General features: G+C 40.8%; 1 protein-coding gene across 5 annotated transcripts in view; it reads right to left on the bottom strand.

The window, feature by feature from the left end:
- Window positions 1–18045, bottom strand: part of SOGA3 (SOGA family member 3) — a 91107-nt gene that overhangs the window by 31265 nt on the left and 41797 nt on the right. For 3 of the 5 annotated variants that reach the window (XM_056566494.1, XM_056566495.1, XM_056566492.1), the window contains exons 7-8: window positions 12637–12781; window positions 5650–5789 (exon numbers count right to left, since the gene is read on the bottom strand). In XM_056566494.1, coding sequence (XP_056422469.1) covers window positions 12729–12781 — 53 coding nt within the window. In that variant the 3' untranslated portion in view covers window positions 5650–5789; window positions 12637–12728. Of the gene's footprint in view, window positions 1–5621; window positions 5790–11576; window positions 12077–12636; window positions 12782–18045 lie in introns of those variants that run through there. The other 2 variants (XM_056566491.1, XM_056566493.1) reach the window with 2 other exon arrangements.

Here is an 18045-nt window from a genome sequence, read left to right as displayed (position 1 = left end):
GAGTAATAGCTATTATACTATATTATTATCTATAATGATTGTCACAGAATCGTCATATTAGAATTGTTTACCAATGACTTTGTGACTATTTTATTGCCAAGGGACCCTTGTAATAAGTAAGGATAGTGTAAAACAGACAACTGCTGTAGGACATTGCTTTGTGATGGTTCAGGTGGGGATCTACATGGCTGTCATTGTTAACCATCACAGGAAATTGTCGCACTCTTTTTTAAGGAGGGGAATCACTGTTCAGAAAGAAAATACTGGACTATGATGGTTAAGGAGGGGATTCAGACTTGCTGTCACTATTGAGGAGGGGAAGGTTTCACTGTGGTTGTCACTAGTAAAGTGGTTACCCAGGATATTAAAATCCTCAGGATAGGCCATCAATCACAATGCTCCGGCCCCTGTATTGCCGGTCATTACGCACAGAGCGAGTTTGCTTTGTGCAGTAATGACAGCGGGATGCTGCAGCCGAGATCCCGGGGGTCCCCAGCAGCGGGACCCCCACGATCAGACATCTTATCCCCTATCCTTTGGATAGGGGATAAGATGTCTAGGGGTGGAGTACCCCTTTAAGGACCAGGCCAATTTTATATTAGCATTTTTGTGTTTTCCTCCTCGCCTTCTAAAAATCATAACTCTTTTATATTTTCATCCACAGACTAGTATGAGGGCTTGTTTTTTGCGCAACCAGTTGTCCTTTTTCATGACATCACTCATTTTTACCATAAAATGCATGGCGCAACAAAAAAAATACTATTTGTGTGGGGAAATTAAAAAGAAAACCGCAGTTTTGCAAATTTGGAAGGTTTTGTTTTCACGCCTTACAATTTACAGTAAAAATGACTTGTTCTTTATTCTGTGGTTCAATATGATTAAAATGATACCCATGATAACATACTTTTCTATGATTGTTGCGCTTAAAAAAATCGCAAACTTTTTAACCAAATTAGTACATTTAAAATCCCTCTATTTTGACGACCCATAACTTTTTCATTTTTCCGTATAAGCGGCGGTATGAGGGCTCATTTGTTTGTGCCGTGATCTCTACTTTTTATTGACACCACATTTTTGTAAATAAAACTTTTATGAATTTTTTGATACATTCTTTTTAAATAAAATTTTGAACTTTTTTTCTTTTACGTTCACACTGTTCACCATACGGGATCATTGACATTATATTTTAATAGTTCGGCCATTTATGCATGCAGTGATACCAAATATGTCTATTAATTATATTTTTTTACACTTTTTGGGGCTAAAATGGGAAAAAGGGACATTTACATTTTTATTGGGGGAGGGAATTTTTCAAAATGTTTTTACTTTTATTTTAACTTCTTTTTTTTACACTTTAATAGTCCCCATAGGGGACTATTTATAGAAATCAGTTGATTACTAATACTGTTCAGTGCTATGCATAGAACATAGCACTGATCAGTGTTATCGGCGATCTTCTGCTCTGGTCTGCTCAAACTCAGACCAGAGCAGAAGAAGCCGGGAAGGCGGGGGAGGCAGGTGAGGGGACTTTGGTCCGCCATGTTAGCTGATCTGATCCCCGCGGCCGCGCCGCATGCGATCAGATCAACATAAAATGTAGCCGCATTGCCGCAGATCCTGTGATTTGCATTGATCACGACATCTGAGAGGTTAATGGTAGACATCCGTGCGATTGCAGATCATCCGTGCGATTGGAGATGTCGGACATTACCGGCAGGTCCCTGGCTGCTATATGCTCCAATGCTCGCGGTCATGTACAGGACGTAAATGTACGTCCTGGTGCGCGAAGTACCACCGCACCAGGACGTACATTTATGTCCTTGGTCGTTAAGGGGTTAAAGGGGTACTCCATTGGAAAACCTTTTTTTTTTATCAAATGGTGCCAGAAAGTCAAACAGATTTGTAAATTATTTCTATTAAAAAATCTTAATCCTTACAGTACTTATAAGCTGCTATATGCTCTCTGCTGACACCTCTGTCCATTTTAGGAACTGTTCAGAGCAGGAGAGGTTTGCTATGGGGATTTACTCCTATTTTGGACAGTTCTTAAAGGGGTACTCCGGCACTAAGACATCTTATCCTCTATCCAAAGGATATGGGATAAGATGCCTGATCATGGGGGTCCCGCCACTGGGGACCCCCGTGATCTTGCACGCAGCACCCCGAAGCATGTTTGCTCCGAGTCTGATTACTGGCAATCACGGGGCCGGAGCATTGTGACGTCACTGCCCCTCCCCCATGTGACATCACGCTACACCCCCTCAATGCAAGCCTATGGGAGGGGGCATGACAGCTGTCACGCCCCCTCCCATAGGCTTGCATCGAGGGGGCGAAGCGTGACGTCACAATGCTCCGGCCCAGTGATCGCCAGTAATCAGACCCGGAGCAAACATGCTCCGGGGACTGATTGTAACGGGGTGCTGCGTGCAAGATCACAGGGGTCCCCAGCGGCGGGACCCCCGCGATCAGGCATCTTATCCTCTATCCTTTGGATAGGGGATAAGATGTCTTAGCGCCAGAGTACCCATTTAAAATGGACAGGGGTGTCAGCAGAGAGCACTGTGGTCAGACAGAAAGGAAATTAAAAAAGAAAAAAACTTCCTGTGGATCATATAGCAGCTGATAAGTACTGGAAGAATTAAGATTTTTTAATAGAAGTAATTTACAAACATGTTTAACGTTCTCGCACAGGTTGATTTAAAAATAAATGTTTTCCAGCGGAGTACCCCTTTAACCCCTTAAGGACTCAGCCCATTTTGGCCTTAAGGACTCAGACAATTTAATTTTTACGTTTTCATTTTTTCCTCCTTGCCTTCTAAAAATCATAACTCTTTATTGATCCCGGCACCTGAGGGGTTAATGGCGGACGCCCGCGAGATCGCGGGCGTCGGCCATTGCCGGCGGGTCCCTGGCTGCGATCAGCCGCGCATGACACGGGCATCGCTCCGATGCCCGCGGTTATGCTTAGGACGTAAATGTACGTCCTGGTGCGTTAAGTACCACCTCACCAGGACGTACATTTACGTCCTGCGTCCTTAAGGGGTTAAAGGTATACATTGATAGTATATTGAAAGAAAGCTTTCTTTCAACTTTGGTCACATTTTCTGGTCCAACCAGGCAGTCTCTGTAGAACAGCTGAGTATTCTATTATTTTCCTAGCACTCCTATCCACTTAATTCTAGAAATCATTGGGGATCACAGCAGGTAAACTCCCCTCAATCTGGCTTAGGTTGGCCCAAACCAAAAATAGTGCGGCCTCAATGTGCCTAGTAATATTAGGAAGTATTACTTTACTGAGAGAGTAGTGGATGCATGGAATAGCCTTCCTGCAGAAGTGGTCGCTGCAAATACAGTGAAGGAGTTTAAGCATGGGATAGGCATTAGACTATCCTTCATATAAGATAGGGCCAGGGACTATTCATAGTATTTAGAATTTTGGGCAAATTGGAAGTGCCAAATGGTTCTTATCTGCCAACACATTATTTGTTTCTATGTTAACTCCCTGAGTTACGTAAACAGTTTAGTTTGTCGGGAGATATTGTTTGTGCAACTCCCAAGCCAATGGAGTTATGCAAATTGGGTAACTTCCCTGCTTCAGCTGCTTTCGGCTTTCCCTGCAAACAGGTCATAGGTGTCCCAAAAGTGGATTAGACAAGATAACAAGACAACCCATTAAAACTGAATGAAAGGATTTTCCCGATACAATACTCAATCACAGATTAATAGTTAGACTAGAGCAAACGTATAAAGTGTGTCTTTATGGGCATGTATGAGAATGTAAACACTTCTGTACTATGGTAAAGACTGTAAACATTTTTACTAATATACTATTTGGTGAACAGTTAAAATAGTTTGCATTACAGTGGTCCCTCTATTTACAATATTAATTGGTTCCAGGGCGACCATTGTATGTTGAAACCATTGTATGTTGAGACCATAACTCTATGGAAATCTGGTAATTGGTTCTAAGGCACAAAAATGTCATCCGAAAAAAGGGAAAAAGTGAGAATTAAAGAAAAATAAGTCGATAACTAATACAGATAAAGCAAGTCCTTACATATAAAAGTAAGAAATATCTGCTGGGAGCTGTAAATCACTGTCTAAGTCAGTGTTTCCTAAGAAGGGAGCCTCCAGCTGTTACAAAACTACAACTCCCAGCATGCCCGGACAGCCAAAGGCTGTCCGGGCAAGCTGGGAGTTGTAGTTTTGCAACAGCTGGGGGCACCCTGCTTGGGAAACACTAGTCTATGCAGAGGACAGGAGCTTCTTCAGGGTCCTGTACAGTACACACAATGGGGGAGATTTATCAAAACCTGTGGAGAGGCAAAGTTGCCCAGTTGCCCATAGCAACCAATCAGATTGCTCCTTTCATTTTTCAGAGGCCTTGTTAAGAATGTAAGAAGTAAGCTGATTGGTTGCTATAGGCAACTGGGTAACTTTGCCTCTGCACAGGTTTTGATAAATCTCCCCCAATGTCCTAAAAAAGTAACATGGAGCCGCCCTCACCTGCTGTCCAAAGGAGCAGCTAACCCTGGGACAGGTAAAGTGTACAGAACATGTAATACCTTCCTGTACTGTAGGGAGGCGCTACTAGACATCAGTCAGTGCATACGCTTCAGTAGTACAGGTAAAGAGTACAGAACATGTAATACCTCCCTGTACTGTAGGGGGCACTACCAGACATCAGTCAGTGCATATGCTTCAGTAATACAGGTAAAGAGTACAGAACATGTAATACCTCCCTGTACTGTAGGGGGCGCTACCAGACATCAGTCAGTGCATACGCTTCAGTAATACAGGTAAAGAGTACAGAACATGTAATACCTCCCTGTACTGTAGGGGGCGCTACCATACATCAGTCAGTGCAAACGCTTCAGTAATACAGGTAAAGTGTACAGAACATGTAATACCTCCCTGTACTGTAGGGAGGCGCTACCAGACATCAGTCAGTGCATACGCTTCAGTAATACAGGTAAAGAGTACAGAACATGTAATACCTCCCTGTACTGCAGGTGGCGCTACCATACATCAGTCAGTGCATACACTTCAGTAATACAGGTGTTTTACCAATGAATGCCCATTCTGATCGGTCAGTTCTTCCGGCCATTGACACGTTTCACAGATCTGGACAGGTCTGTACATTGTATGTTGAGTCTGGTTTCAAGTTACAATGGTCCAGAAAAGACCATTGTATGTTGAAACTATTGTATGTTGAGGCCATTGTAAGTTGAGGGATCACTGTATTCTGTAAGATTACCTTAAATGAGAAGTCTTATACTAAAAGACGTATTCCCTATCTGCAGGGGATCCGTTTTTTAGTATGAGATATCTCCTTTAGGCTTTTTTCTATCTGTAATGTTCATTCACATGGTTTCGTCATAGGAGCGAAAGAAAGAAAATGATGACAGTGCGGGATTCTTTATATGACACACACAAGTGCCTGACGGAACCCACTGACTATGTAATTGGTTCCACTGGGTTTTTGTCATGTTGTCATTTGACTGAACAAAATAATTCTACACGCTGCCTCAATTTGTCCTGTATTTTTGACAGAATTTGTGACATATGCACCAAATAGAGATTCTAAGACAGTTGTGAACAGAGCCCTACATGTACAATACCTTGGGGATGTGCTGCTTCAGCTCTATCCGTTCAATCTCCCTCCCACATCGATCATTTAGAAACTGCAGGAGTAAGTCAGTCCATTTTTTTTCTTCTCTTCTCTGTTCTCTCTGAATCACGTCCAAAACAGCCTTCAGCTCAAGCAAATCCCCCCTGTTTTCACCTGCCTGCAACAAGCAAGATATTTATGTGATGGAATATCACCATACACACAAAGAACACAGCATTCCGAAGATGAAATAAATCTGTTACTACTTTTGGACAAGTCCCCAGCCTCCGAGAGAAAGAAAAAAAAACAAAACTTACAGCAGGAGGCAACCCCTTTAACCAGCAGATGACAATCTGTATGGAGGCATTATGCAAGTGCTGCTATGCTATCACATGATAGTCACTGCTGCCCTGTGTATTAGTAATGCTTTCTCTACAATTTATTGAATGTTTTAGGGCACAATGCTTTTTCTGAATAATATTCCTGTACAAATTGTTCTGATTATAGTCTGGGAAAGCAACTTTGTAACATTTACCGTATATACTCGAGTATAAGCTGAGTTTTTCAGCACGATTTCTCGTGCTGAAAACGCCCCCCCATGGCTTATACTCGAGTGAACTCTCCGCCTGTCAATCCCTTCATCAGTGATCTTCAACCTGCGGACCTCCAGATGTTGCAAAACTACAACTCCCAGCATGCCCAAACAGCCAATGGCCCGGAGTTGTAGTTTTGAAACCTCTGGAGGTCCGCAGGTTGAAGACCACTGCGGCCTTCGTCATCATCCAGCCCCCCCCCCCTTTTGTTTTGTACTCACCTCCCCTCGGCGGGAAGTTAGGGTGAGCTGTTCCGGGCCATCTATGCTGCAGGGACCGTCCGTTGGGTATGGTTAGTCGTTGCGGGCCGTCCATTTTCACCGGGGGGGGGGGGGCTCTTCTCCACGCTTCGGGCCTGGCCCCGGAGTAGTGACGTTGCCTTGACGACGCAGCACAGGGACGTTCATGCGCAACGTCCCTGTGCGTCGTCGTCAAGGCAACGTCACTAGTCCGGGCCCGAAGCGCGGAGAAGAGGCCCCCCCGGTGAAAATGGACGTCCCGCAACGACTAACCATCCCCACCGGACAGTCCCTGCAGCTTAGATGGCCCGGAACAGCTCACCCTAACTTCCCGCCGAGGGGAGGTGAGTACAAAACAAAGGGGGGGGGGGGGCTGGATGATGACGAAGGCCGCAGTGGTCTTCAACCTGCGGACCTCCAGAGGTTTCAAAACTACAACTCCGGGCATGCTGGGAGTTGTGGTTTTGCAACATCTGGAGGTCCGCAGGTTGAAGACCACTGATGAAGGGATTGACAGGCGGTGATGATGAAGGGGGGGGGGGGATGATGACGGGGGTCTGGATGATTACATGGGGGGATGATGTATTTCCCACCCTAGGCTTATAGTAGAGTCAATAACTTTTCCTGGGTTTTTGGGGTAAAATTAGGGGCCTCGGGTTATATTCGGGTCGGCTTATACTCGAGTATATACGGTATGTGAGTTTCTCTTGCAGAGTCTCTTCTGCACTATAGTTTTTCTTAGGCTGCATTCACACAACGTTTTTGCAATACAGTTCCCGTATAAGTTTTCAATTTGAAAACCGTATGGAACCGCATTGAAAACCATATGCATTGACTCTCCAATGAAAACCGTATGCCAAAAGATGCATCAGGTTATGTCAGTTTTGCCTCCTGTACGGTTTTGTCAGTTTTTTTCCCGTACCCAAAACCATAGCCTACCACGTTTTTTGGTCCAGGTGAAAAACCGTATTGAAACGTATGTGCGTACGGTTTCATCCGGTTTTCACCATACGGTTTTTGGCTTTGCACAGTTTTTTCTTGGAATTTCAATCAAACAAGTGAAACTTTATTCATAATGGAATGAAAAGTTAAAAAACTTAGTTTTTTTCTTAAAAAATAGATGCAACCGGACATCATTTTTCAAACTGTATACGGATTAAAATTTGTACACGCATTTTGATACAGTTTAGTCAGGTTTTGAGGAATCAGTTTTTTATCAAAAACAAGATAGGGGAACTGTATTGCAAAAACGTAGTGTAAACCCAGCTTTAGGCTGCATTCACATCTCGTCTTTGCAATACGGTTCCCATATCCGGTTTCAGTGAAAAAAACTTATGGAACCGTATTGCAAACCGTATGTATAGACATTTCATAGAAAACCATATGCCAACCGTAGCATCCGGCTGTGTACGTTTTGCACCATTTATGGTTTTATCCGTTTTTTCCCGTACACAATACCGTAGTCTACTACGGTTTTATATCCAGGTGAAAAAACGGATACAACCCATATGCATTTATTTTTTTTTTTTACAGAGTCCCTTCTGCACAATATCTCATAAAAGACAGTAACAATGTAAACAATGGTAATCTGCGGGTCACTCTTCCCCCTTGACTGTATGCCAGCCCTTCAGAGAGTGTTAATGACACATCTCCTGAGCCCTGGAGAATTCCCCTTCTAAAAGGTTTGATCTGCGTTCAGAAACAACATCTGTCAGTGATTCATCTGCTGGACTTTGAAAGCTAAAACATGCTTCCTCAGCCAATGAAATACATTATGCTGCAATCTACAAGTCATTCTTTTGAAAGAAAAATAAATAAGCTATATTTGTGTTCACTTCAGACTTTCAAAAAAAACAAAAAACATAACAAAAAATGTTTAGATATATACAAACAGCACTCTTTTTCACTGCATATTTTTGTACACAATGCGCAGTATACATTATTTTTGTATACAATGCGCAGTATACATTATTTTTGTATACAATGCGCAGTATACATTATTTTTGTATACAATGCGCAGTATACATCATTTTTGTATACAATGCGCAGTATACATTATTTTTGTATACAATGCGCAGTATACATTATTTTTGTATACAATGTGCAGTATACATTATTTTTGTATGCAATGCGCAGTATACATTATTTTTGTATACAATGCGCAGTATACATTATTTTTGTATACAATGTGCAGTATACATTATTTTTGTATACAATGCGCAGTATACATTATTTTGTATACAATGTGCAGTATACATAATTTTTGTATACAATGCGCAGTATACATAATTTTTGTATACAATGTGCAGTATATATTATTTTGTATACAATGCGCAGTATATATTATTTTTGTATACAATGCGCAGTATACATTATTTTTGTATACAATGCGCAGTATACATTATTTTTGTATACAATGCGCAGTATACATTATTTTTGTATACAATGCGCAGTATACATTATTTTTGTATACAATACGCAGTATACATTATTTTTGTATACAATGCGCAGTATACATTATGTTTATATACAATGTGCAGTATACATTATTTTTGTATACAATGCGCAGTATACATTCTTTTTGTATACAATGCGCAGTATACATTCTTTTTGTATACAATGCGCAGTATACATTCTTTTTGTATACAATGCGCAGTATACATTCTTTTTGTATACAATGCGCAGTATACATTCTTTTTGTATACAATGCGCAGTATACATTATTTTTGTATACAATGCGCAGTATACGTTATTTTTGTATACAATGCGCAGTATACATTATTTTTGTATACAATGCGCAGTATACATTATTTTTGTATACAATGCGCAGTATACATTATTTTTGTATGCAATGCGCAGTATACATTATTTTTGTATACAATGCGCAGTATACATTATTTTGTATACAATGCGCAGTATACATTATTTTTGTATACAATGCGCAGTATACATTATTTTTGTATACAATGCGCAGTATACATAATTTTTGTATACAATGCAGAGTATACATTATTTTTGTATACAATTCGCAGTATACATTATTTTTGTATACAATGCGCAGTATACATAATTTTTGTATACAATGCAGAGTATACATTATTTTTGTATACAATTCGCAGTATACATTATTTTGTATACAATGCGCAGTATACATTATTTTTGTATACAATGCGCAGTATACATTATTTTTGTATACAATGCGCAGTATACATAATTTTTGTATACAATGCAGAGTATACATTATTTTTGTATACAATTTGCAGTATACATTATTTTTGTATACAATGCGCAGTATACATAATTTTTGTATACAATGCAGAGTATACATTATTTTTGTATACAATGCGCAGTATACGTTATTTTTGTATACAATGCGCAGTATACATTATTTTTGTATACAATGCGCAGTATACATTATTTTTGTATACAATGCGCAGTATACATTATTTTTGTATGCAATGCGCAGTATACATTATTTTTGTATACAATGCGCAGTATACATTATTTTGTATACAATGCGCAGTATACATTATTTTTGTATACAATGCGCAGTATACATTATTTTTGTATACAATGCGCAGTATACATAATTTTTGTATACAATGCAGAGTATACATTATTTTTGTATACAATTCGCAGTATACATTATTTTTGTATACAATGCGCAGTATACATAATTTTTGTATACAATGCAGAGTATACATTATTTTTGTATACAATTCGCAGTATACATTATTTTGTATACAATGCGCAGTATACATTATTTTTGTATACAATGCGCAGTATACATTATTTTTGTATACAATGCGCAGTATACATAATTTTTGTATACAATGCAGAGTATACATTATTTTTGTATACAATTCGCAGTATACATTATTTTTGTATACAATGCGCAGTATACATAATTTTTGTATACAATGCAGAGTATACATTATTTTTGTATACAATGCGCAGTATACATTATTTTTGTGTACAATGCGCAGTATACATTATTTCTGTATACAATGCGCAGTATACATTATTTTTGTATACAATGCACAGTATACATTATTTTTGTATACAATGCGCAGTATACATTATTTCTGTATACAATGCGCAGTATACATTATTTCTGTATACAATTATATTGAAAAGTGTAGTAGCTACAGTTGCAGCTCCAGGATTCGGACATGTCCCAGCTAATCTTATGTCACTTCTCACTCCGCTACTATATCACACTGTATACATTCCTACTATTTCTAATATTGTAGCTAGACTGGACCTTTTCATCACCAATACAGTACCAAGAAAACCTTTTCTACTATCTGGAGAATTCTATAAATTGGAAAGTTATATTTATATTGTATTTCTACAATATTTTACAAATGTATTTATATATGCTATTCTGTGCAGCATAAAAAGTCAATCATATTTACAACTATTACACCATCAACCCAGGAAAAACCTGCATCTACCTGCATAAGAATTTCAATATACCTCCGAGTTTTGCAGGTTTCACTCCTCTTATGCCTTATTTTGAGTAATGCTACTTTTTTTAAGAATCCAATAGCTATTCTACTATACAAACAGCAGTTTCGGTGCAATTTATCAAAAATATCTATAGAAATGCTGCACCTTGTCATAAATACAGTCATAAAACGGTCACCATCAAGCATAGCAATATGTCAAATGACTAACATTACATACTGATTATCATTTAATTTCATCATTAACAATTCTAAATAGTCATTTGATAAATTGAACTGCATTTCCAAATACCGATGCCTCTACCACTAGACTGCATATTGCCACCTTGATGACATTATCAGTCTTCTATACCAATGGTGCCCATTCTATGGCCCTACTAATGTTGCAAAACTACAACTTCCAGCATGCCCGGACAGCCAACGGCTGTCCGGGCATGCTGGGAGTTGTAGTTTTGCAACATCAAGAGGACCAGAGTTTGGAGACCATTAACCTATACTAATGGTCTCCAAACTGTAGGACGCCAGCTGTTGCAAACCCACAACTCCCAGCATTTCCAGACAGCCAACACTGGCCACACTGGGAGTTTTAGTTTTGCAACAGCTGGAGGTCCACAGTTTCCGTACAAATCCACAGCTTCTTATTCAAGATTTAAACAGAATTTACTTTTAACTCTGTAACTTCTTTCAAAAGTCCTTCCTTCTCCTTCGTCCACACTTGCCGTTCCTTCCTGTGGCGTCTCCTGAGATCATCACACTTCTTCTTTAACTGCAGATTCTGCTCCTCTAGTGCCAATGTACTGTCTTGGCAACCACTATTCCGAACTTTAGCAGCCGGGTTGGTGGCACCGTTCTTGAAAGGGCTGCGACTCCTGCCTCTATCTCTTACCTTACTGCTGCTTCTAAACAAATGGCAAGTGTCATACCTGCCCTGGTATCCCTGGCAGTTACATAACTCTGGAGCGTCCTCATTTCCATTCCACATAGCTTGATCAGTCACGACAGATGGGAAATCTACTTATTCCCTCCCCCTTGTTGTGGCATGGTTTCTCTTTAGGTGTAAATATCCATATCACTAGCTGTAGTCATAATTTCCTTCGAGATCACGGGTCTTTGGCATCTACTCCACGTCTCCTCCAAGGTCACCAGGACACTGCCTTCATACTTCTACTAATAAACATCCTCACTTTAGTCGCTCTCCTTGTCACGCAGCCAAAAGTTTTCCCCTGAGCTCCTACACTATAGCTTATGCCTGCAAGCTGGAAAAAGAGGGTAAGACCATACGAGCCAAGCGCAGATTCTAAATCTAAACGTCTTCTGACGTAAAAGCAAGGCTGTTATTTTTAACAAATTGTCTTCGTGGTATGGCATGCTGTGTAAAAATATATATATGTATACACATGGAGGATAATAAAAAATCCTACAGGTGAAAACATCTCATGTGCTTTCTAAATAAAGAACTTGCTGGCTAAATTCGTTTGTGCTGTCATTTCACTCAACAGCTGGTAAAGAAAACGGACATAGAAGGAATGCTCCCGTTACCTCCTACTGACACTTGGGTTACGGTCAATATTGTCTTGTCAATAAATCACCGGCCCAAAAAGCAGATGAACAGCTGAGGTGTCTGAAGATCCTGTCTCTGTCTTCCGAGGCAGAGTCACATTTCAGCACACCACTCCAGCTCTGAGCTTTAGGCAGAATACGTGACAACATCTGCAAGAACTTACCTTCCGCGGATTAGTGCTTATCTGGTGGACATAACGGACTCCGACTACAGGACCATAGGCAGCTGGATGCAGGCTTACTGTGAGGACAGAATCTAGCAGTAATCTCTATGAAGTTGTTCGAGAGGGATCAAGGCAGTCGCTTCAGCTGCGCAGAGAAAACGGTTTAAAAAGAGAAAAGAGAAAAAAAAAAAGATTTGAATGCAAACTAATCCAGAATAAAACGAACCAGGCAGACGAGTCCCCCAGTGACGTAAACCTGGGAGTGGACAATTTTTAAGCCTTCACATCCAGCCCCCATTCTGTAACTTTAGATCTGCTGGTATTCTGTGTAAACAACTTCCAAGTCCAAGACATTTTTAGACTTTTATAGTGTAGCTTAAAAAATTCATGAGACTTCGAATGGAACCAACGTGAATTTACATGAAAACTAATGCAGCTGTCACTTTAGTCCCATGTTTTATTGGACTTTTTTATTTTATTTTTTTATGACTGAATGCAATAATACAGAGAAATATAAGAGAAATTATAAATGAAGGTTTAGGATAGCCGTACTGTAATATGTATAAATTGTAAGAGGAATTACATTACATTACCATATTTTGTACTGAACAGCACACATAAGCCACAATACAATGCTTTAATAAAACAACCGCTTTCACAGAATGCCCAAAAAATATCAGCATGCAAACAAATGTATCCGTGCACCAAACTTATTATCAGAAAAAAAGATGTCCAAAAATCTTGGAACAACTGCAATAAAAATGCAAAATGTAACTCAATAAATCCCTAGGGTTTCCTGGCAGGGTGCCTCCAGCTGTTGCCAAACTACAACTCCCAGTATGCCCTTCGGCTGTGGGGGCACACTGGGAATTGCAATTTAGCAACAGCTGGAGGCACAAAGGGAGGGGAACAATATCTTAAAGTGTACCTGTCATTAACAAAAACTTTTTTATATTATGTAGAAAATAACATTATATGTATATTTGTAATTTACATTTGTTAAAAAATTTGTATATTTTTGTCCCTGCAGCTATTGTCTGTGTGTCTCTGTAAAGAGACCAAATACAGGAAGTGCAGGTGGGCAAGCAGGGCTCTGTGCAGTGATACTCTGTGACACGCTTCCGGCTCACACAGCAGGATGATTGACAAGCCAGGAGCCCTCACTTCCTGTATTTTGTCTCCCCGCAGAGACACACAGAGACAGCTGCAGGGACAGCATTTTTTCACCCAAAAACATACACATTTTTTAAGCCAATGTATATTACAAATTAGGGATCGACCAATATTGATTTTTAGGGCTGATACCGATAATCTGTCACCTTTCAGACCGATAACTTATACCAATATTCCGGTATAAGTTATCGGCTATTTCAACCTCCCCCCCGGCGGGGCAGAAGCCGTTGCAGATCAATGATTTAAAGTGGGCGCTTTAAATCAATGAACTGCAGCGGCTTTTGCGGTGCCAGAGACAGCCGCCGCCACCCGCTTCTCTCCCCCTGCCTGTCCTGAGTTTAACCACCACAGTTGCCCCATCGCCTCCCCCCCATCCTCTGCCCACATACCGCCGCCGCTGCCCCATCGCCTCCCCCCCCCATCCTCTGCCCACATACTGCCATCGCCCCATCGCCTCCCCCCATCCCCGGTGTTATAATTACCTGTTCCCAGGGGTCCGCAATCCTTCTGGCTCCGTCGGCGTCCTGCGCTGTCACTGTGCGCACTGACGGTGACGTCGTGTTGGGGACGTCACTCGTCATTACACAGCGCAGCGCACAGCAATAGCGCAGGAGCCAGAAGGATCGCGGACCCCCGGGAACAGGTAATTATAACACCGGGGATGGGGGGAGGCGATGGGGCAGCGGCGGTTTGTAGGCAGAGGATGGGGGGAGGCGATGGGGCAGCGGCGGCGATGTTCGTCTCTGCCCGGGGGGCGAGGCATTATCAGCATATAGTCAAAGTAATTGCCGATACCGATAATGTCCAAAATTGCGATTATCGGCCGATCCCTATTACAAATATGCATATAATGGTATTATCTACATTATATAAAAAGTTTTTGCTAATAAAAAGGTACACTTTAACATTTGCACCATGTCTGACCGTGACCGTGTTTGCAGACGATTATAGGGAAAAAAATTATCTTTTTTTCCCCAATAATCAGCTGCAAATGTCCATAAATTAATGACACCTGTATTTTTTTACTTTGTGTAAACATACCCAAAGAACATTTTTTCAGGACTGTAAGGCCATGATTATACAACGAAACATTTTCAGAATGTATGCCCACGGTGGACATTGTGCAAATACAGGTGCCAGTTGAACATGCCGGCGCGCGGCCAGCGCAAGTATCGCTCGAAAATTTCTCCATATATGGCAATGCATTTCCGAGCGGATTCTGCCAAAATAATTGACATGTCAAGTCAATTCTTCCGCTGAGACCGGAATCAGGATTTCCGCAGCAGATGTTTCTACCGTGAAAAGTCCACCGTGTGCACGGTGCAGCAGATTCCCATTGAAAACAATTTGCAATGGAACTTCTGGGTAGAATTTCTCTGCAGCATTTCACTCGGAAATTCTGTTGTGTGAACATGGCCTCAAAGTGTCCCTCTTTTCCATAACGTTGTAGAGTCTAAAGTTGCAATGTTCTCATCGAGCAATGGTTGTACAGTAACAAATAAATAATGTCACTTGAGGGACCTCTGGTAAGTGGACGGTTTTCATGATCAACAACAGGGAAAAAAACTTTACTTTATATCTTACTATATAAATCAGTTTTGTTTGTTTTATAAGATTTTAGTTGCCAATTCCATTTACTCTTCACTATATACTTCTGTGACATTTAGCAAAGAGACTGTACAACTTGACTCATGCCAGTAAATTCATGGAATTAAACAGAGAAGTTGGCAGAACATTTTTATTAGTACAGTGGTCCCTCAAGTTACAATATTGATTGGTTCCAGGGTGACCATTGTAAGTTGAAACCATTCTATGTTGAGACCATAACTCTATGAAAACCTGGTAATTGGTTCTGGAGCCACCAAAATGTCATCGAAAAAATAGGAAAAAGTGAAAATGAAAGAAAAATAAGTAGATAACTAATATAGATAAAGCAAATCCTTACATATAAAAGTAATAATGATCAGCTGGGAGCTGTAAATCACTGTCTATTTCAGTGTCACCTAACCAGGGTGCCTCCAGCTGTTGCAAAACTACAACTCCCAGCATGCCCGGATAGCCTTCGGCTATCCGGGCATGCTGGGAGTTGTAGTTTTGCAACAGCTGGAGGCACCCTCTTTGGGAAATACTGGTCTATGTAGAGCACAGAAGCTTTTTCAGGGTCCTGTACAGAACACGCAATGTCCTAAAAAAAAGGGAAATGGAACCGCCCTCACCTGATATCCAAAGGAGCAGCTAACCCTGGCACAGGTAAAGAGTACAAAACATGTAATACCTCCCTGTACTGTAGGGGGCGCTACCAGACACTAGTCAGTGCATACACTTTAGGAATACATGGGTTTTACTAGTGAAATATCCATTCTGATTGGTCGGTTCTTTCAGCCATTGACACGTTTCACAGATCCCATAGCATTGTATGTTGAGTCTGGTTTCAAGTTACAATGGTCCAGAAAAGACCATTGTATGTTGAAACTATTGTATGTTGAGGCCATTGTAAGTTGAGGGATCACTGTATATAATAACATACATGCAGAGACTATAATCACAGCGACAGACAGCAAAATGCCAGTACAGAGCAGGGTGCTGGTTGGCTGGGTGAAAGGCCAATGTTAAATAGGAAGCCAGGAAGCCTGGGCAATGACTGCATTCCCAGCATACACTGGGGGAGCCTGGACATTGTTTTGCTACATTATAAGGAGAAGGATACAATCTGGTAATTCATTTTAATGAATTTCTTAGGTGAGTCTTTAGGTATCTGTGTGTACACTTGAAAATCTGCATGACTTTGGAGGGAAAGAATAAGATGCAGATATCTTTCTACCAGCATAATAGGAAGAAAGGCTTATAAGGTGCATTTTAAACCATATAAGGGCATAGGCAAAGTTAAAGGGGTACTCCCGTGGAAAACTTTTTTTCTTTAAATCAACTGGTGCCAGAAAGTTAAACAGATTTGTAAATCACTTCTATTAAAAAAAATCTTAATCCTTACAGTACTTTTTAGGGGCTGTATACTAAAGAGAAATCCCAAAAAGAAATGCATTTCCTCTGATGTCATGACCACAGTGCTCTCTGCTGACCTCTGCTGTCCATTTTAGGAACTGTCCAGAGCAGCATATGTTTGCTATGGGGATTTTCTCCTGCTCTGGACAGTTCCTAAAATGGACAGCAGAGGTCACCAGAGAGCACTGTGGTCATGACATCAGAGGAAATGCATTTCTTTTTTGGATTTCTCTTTAGTATACAGCCCCTAAAAAGTACTGGAAGGATTAAGATTTTTTAATAGAAGTGATTTACAAATCTGTTTAACTTTCTGGCAACAGTTGATTAAAAAAAAAAAAAAAAAAAAAAGGTTTTCATGGGAGTACCCCTTTAACCCCTTAAGGACGCAGGACGTAAATGTACGTCCTGGTGAGGTGGTACTTAACGCACCAGGACGTACATTTACGTCCTAAGCATAACCGCGGGCATCGGAGCGATGCCCGTGTCATGCGCGGCTGATCCCGGCTGCTGATCGCAGCCAGGGACCCACCGGCAATGGCCGACGCCCGCGATCTCGCGGGCGTCCGCCATTAACCCCTCAGGTGCCGGGATCAATACAGATCCCGGCATCTGCGGCAGTTCGCGATTAAAATGAACGATCGGATCGCCCGCAGCGCTGCTGCGGGGATCCGATCATTCATAGCGCCGCACGGAGGTCCCCTCTCCTTCCTCCGTGCGGCTCCCGGCGTCTCCTGCTCTGGTCTGTGATCGAGCAGACCAGAGCAGGAGATGACCGATAATACTGATCTGTTCTATGTCCTATACATAGAACAGATCAGTATCAGCAATCATGGTATTGCTATGAATAGTCCCCTATGGGGACTATTCAAGTGTAAAAAAAATGTAAAAAAATGTAAAAGTAAAAGTAAAAAAAAAGTGAAAAATCCCCTCCCCCAATAAAAAAGTAAAACGTCCGTTTTTTCCTATTTTACCCCCAAAAAGCGTAAAAAACATTTTTTATAGACATATTTGGTATCGCCGCGTGCGTAAATGTCCGAACTATTAAAATAAAATGTTAATGATCCCGTACGGTGAACGGCGTGAACGAAAAAAATTTAAAAAGTCCAAAATTCCTACTTTTTTAATACATTTTATTTAAAAAAAAATTATAAAAAATGTATTAAAAGTTTTTTATATGCAAATGTGGTATCAAAAAAAAGTACAGATCATGGCGCAAAAAATTAGCCCCCATACCGC

Source organism: Hyla sarda, chromosome 3, assembly GCF_029499605.1.
Source record: "Hyla sarda isolate aHylSar1 chromosome 3, aHylSar1.hap1, whole genome shotgun sequence".
In the NCBI taxonomy this organism is placed as follows: domain Eukaryota; kingdom Metazoa; phylum Chordata; class Amphibia; order Anura; family Hylidae; genus Hyla; species Hyla sarda.
The sequence above is the reverse complement of the archived record's forward strand: the minus strand, read 5'-3'. Positions and strand labels throughout refer to the sequence as shown.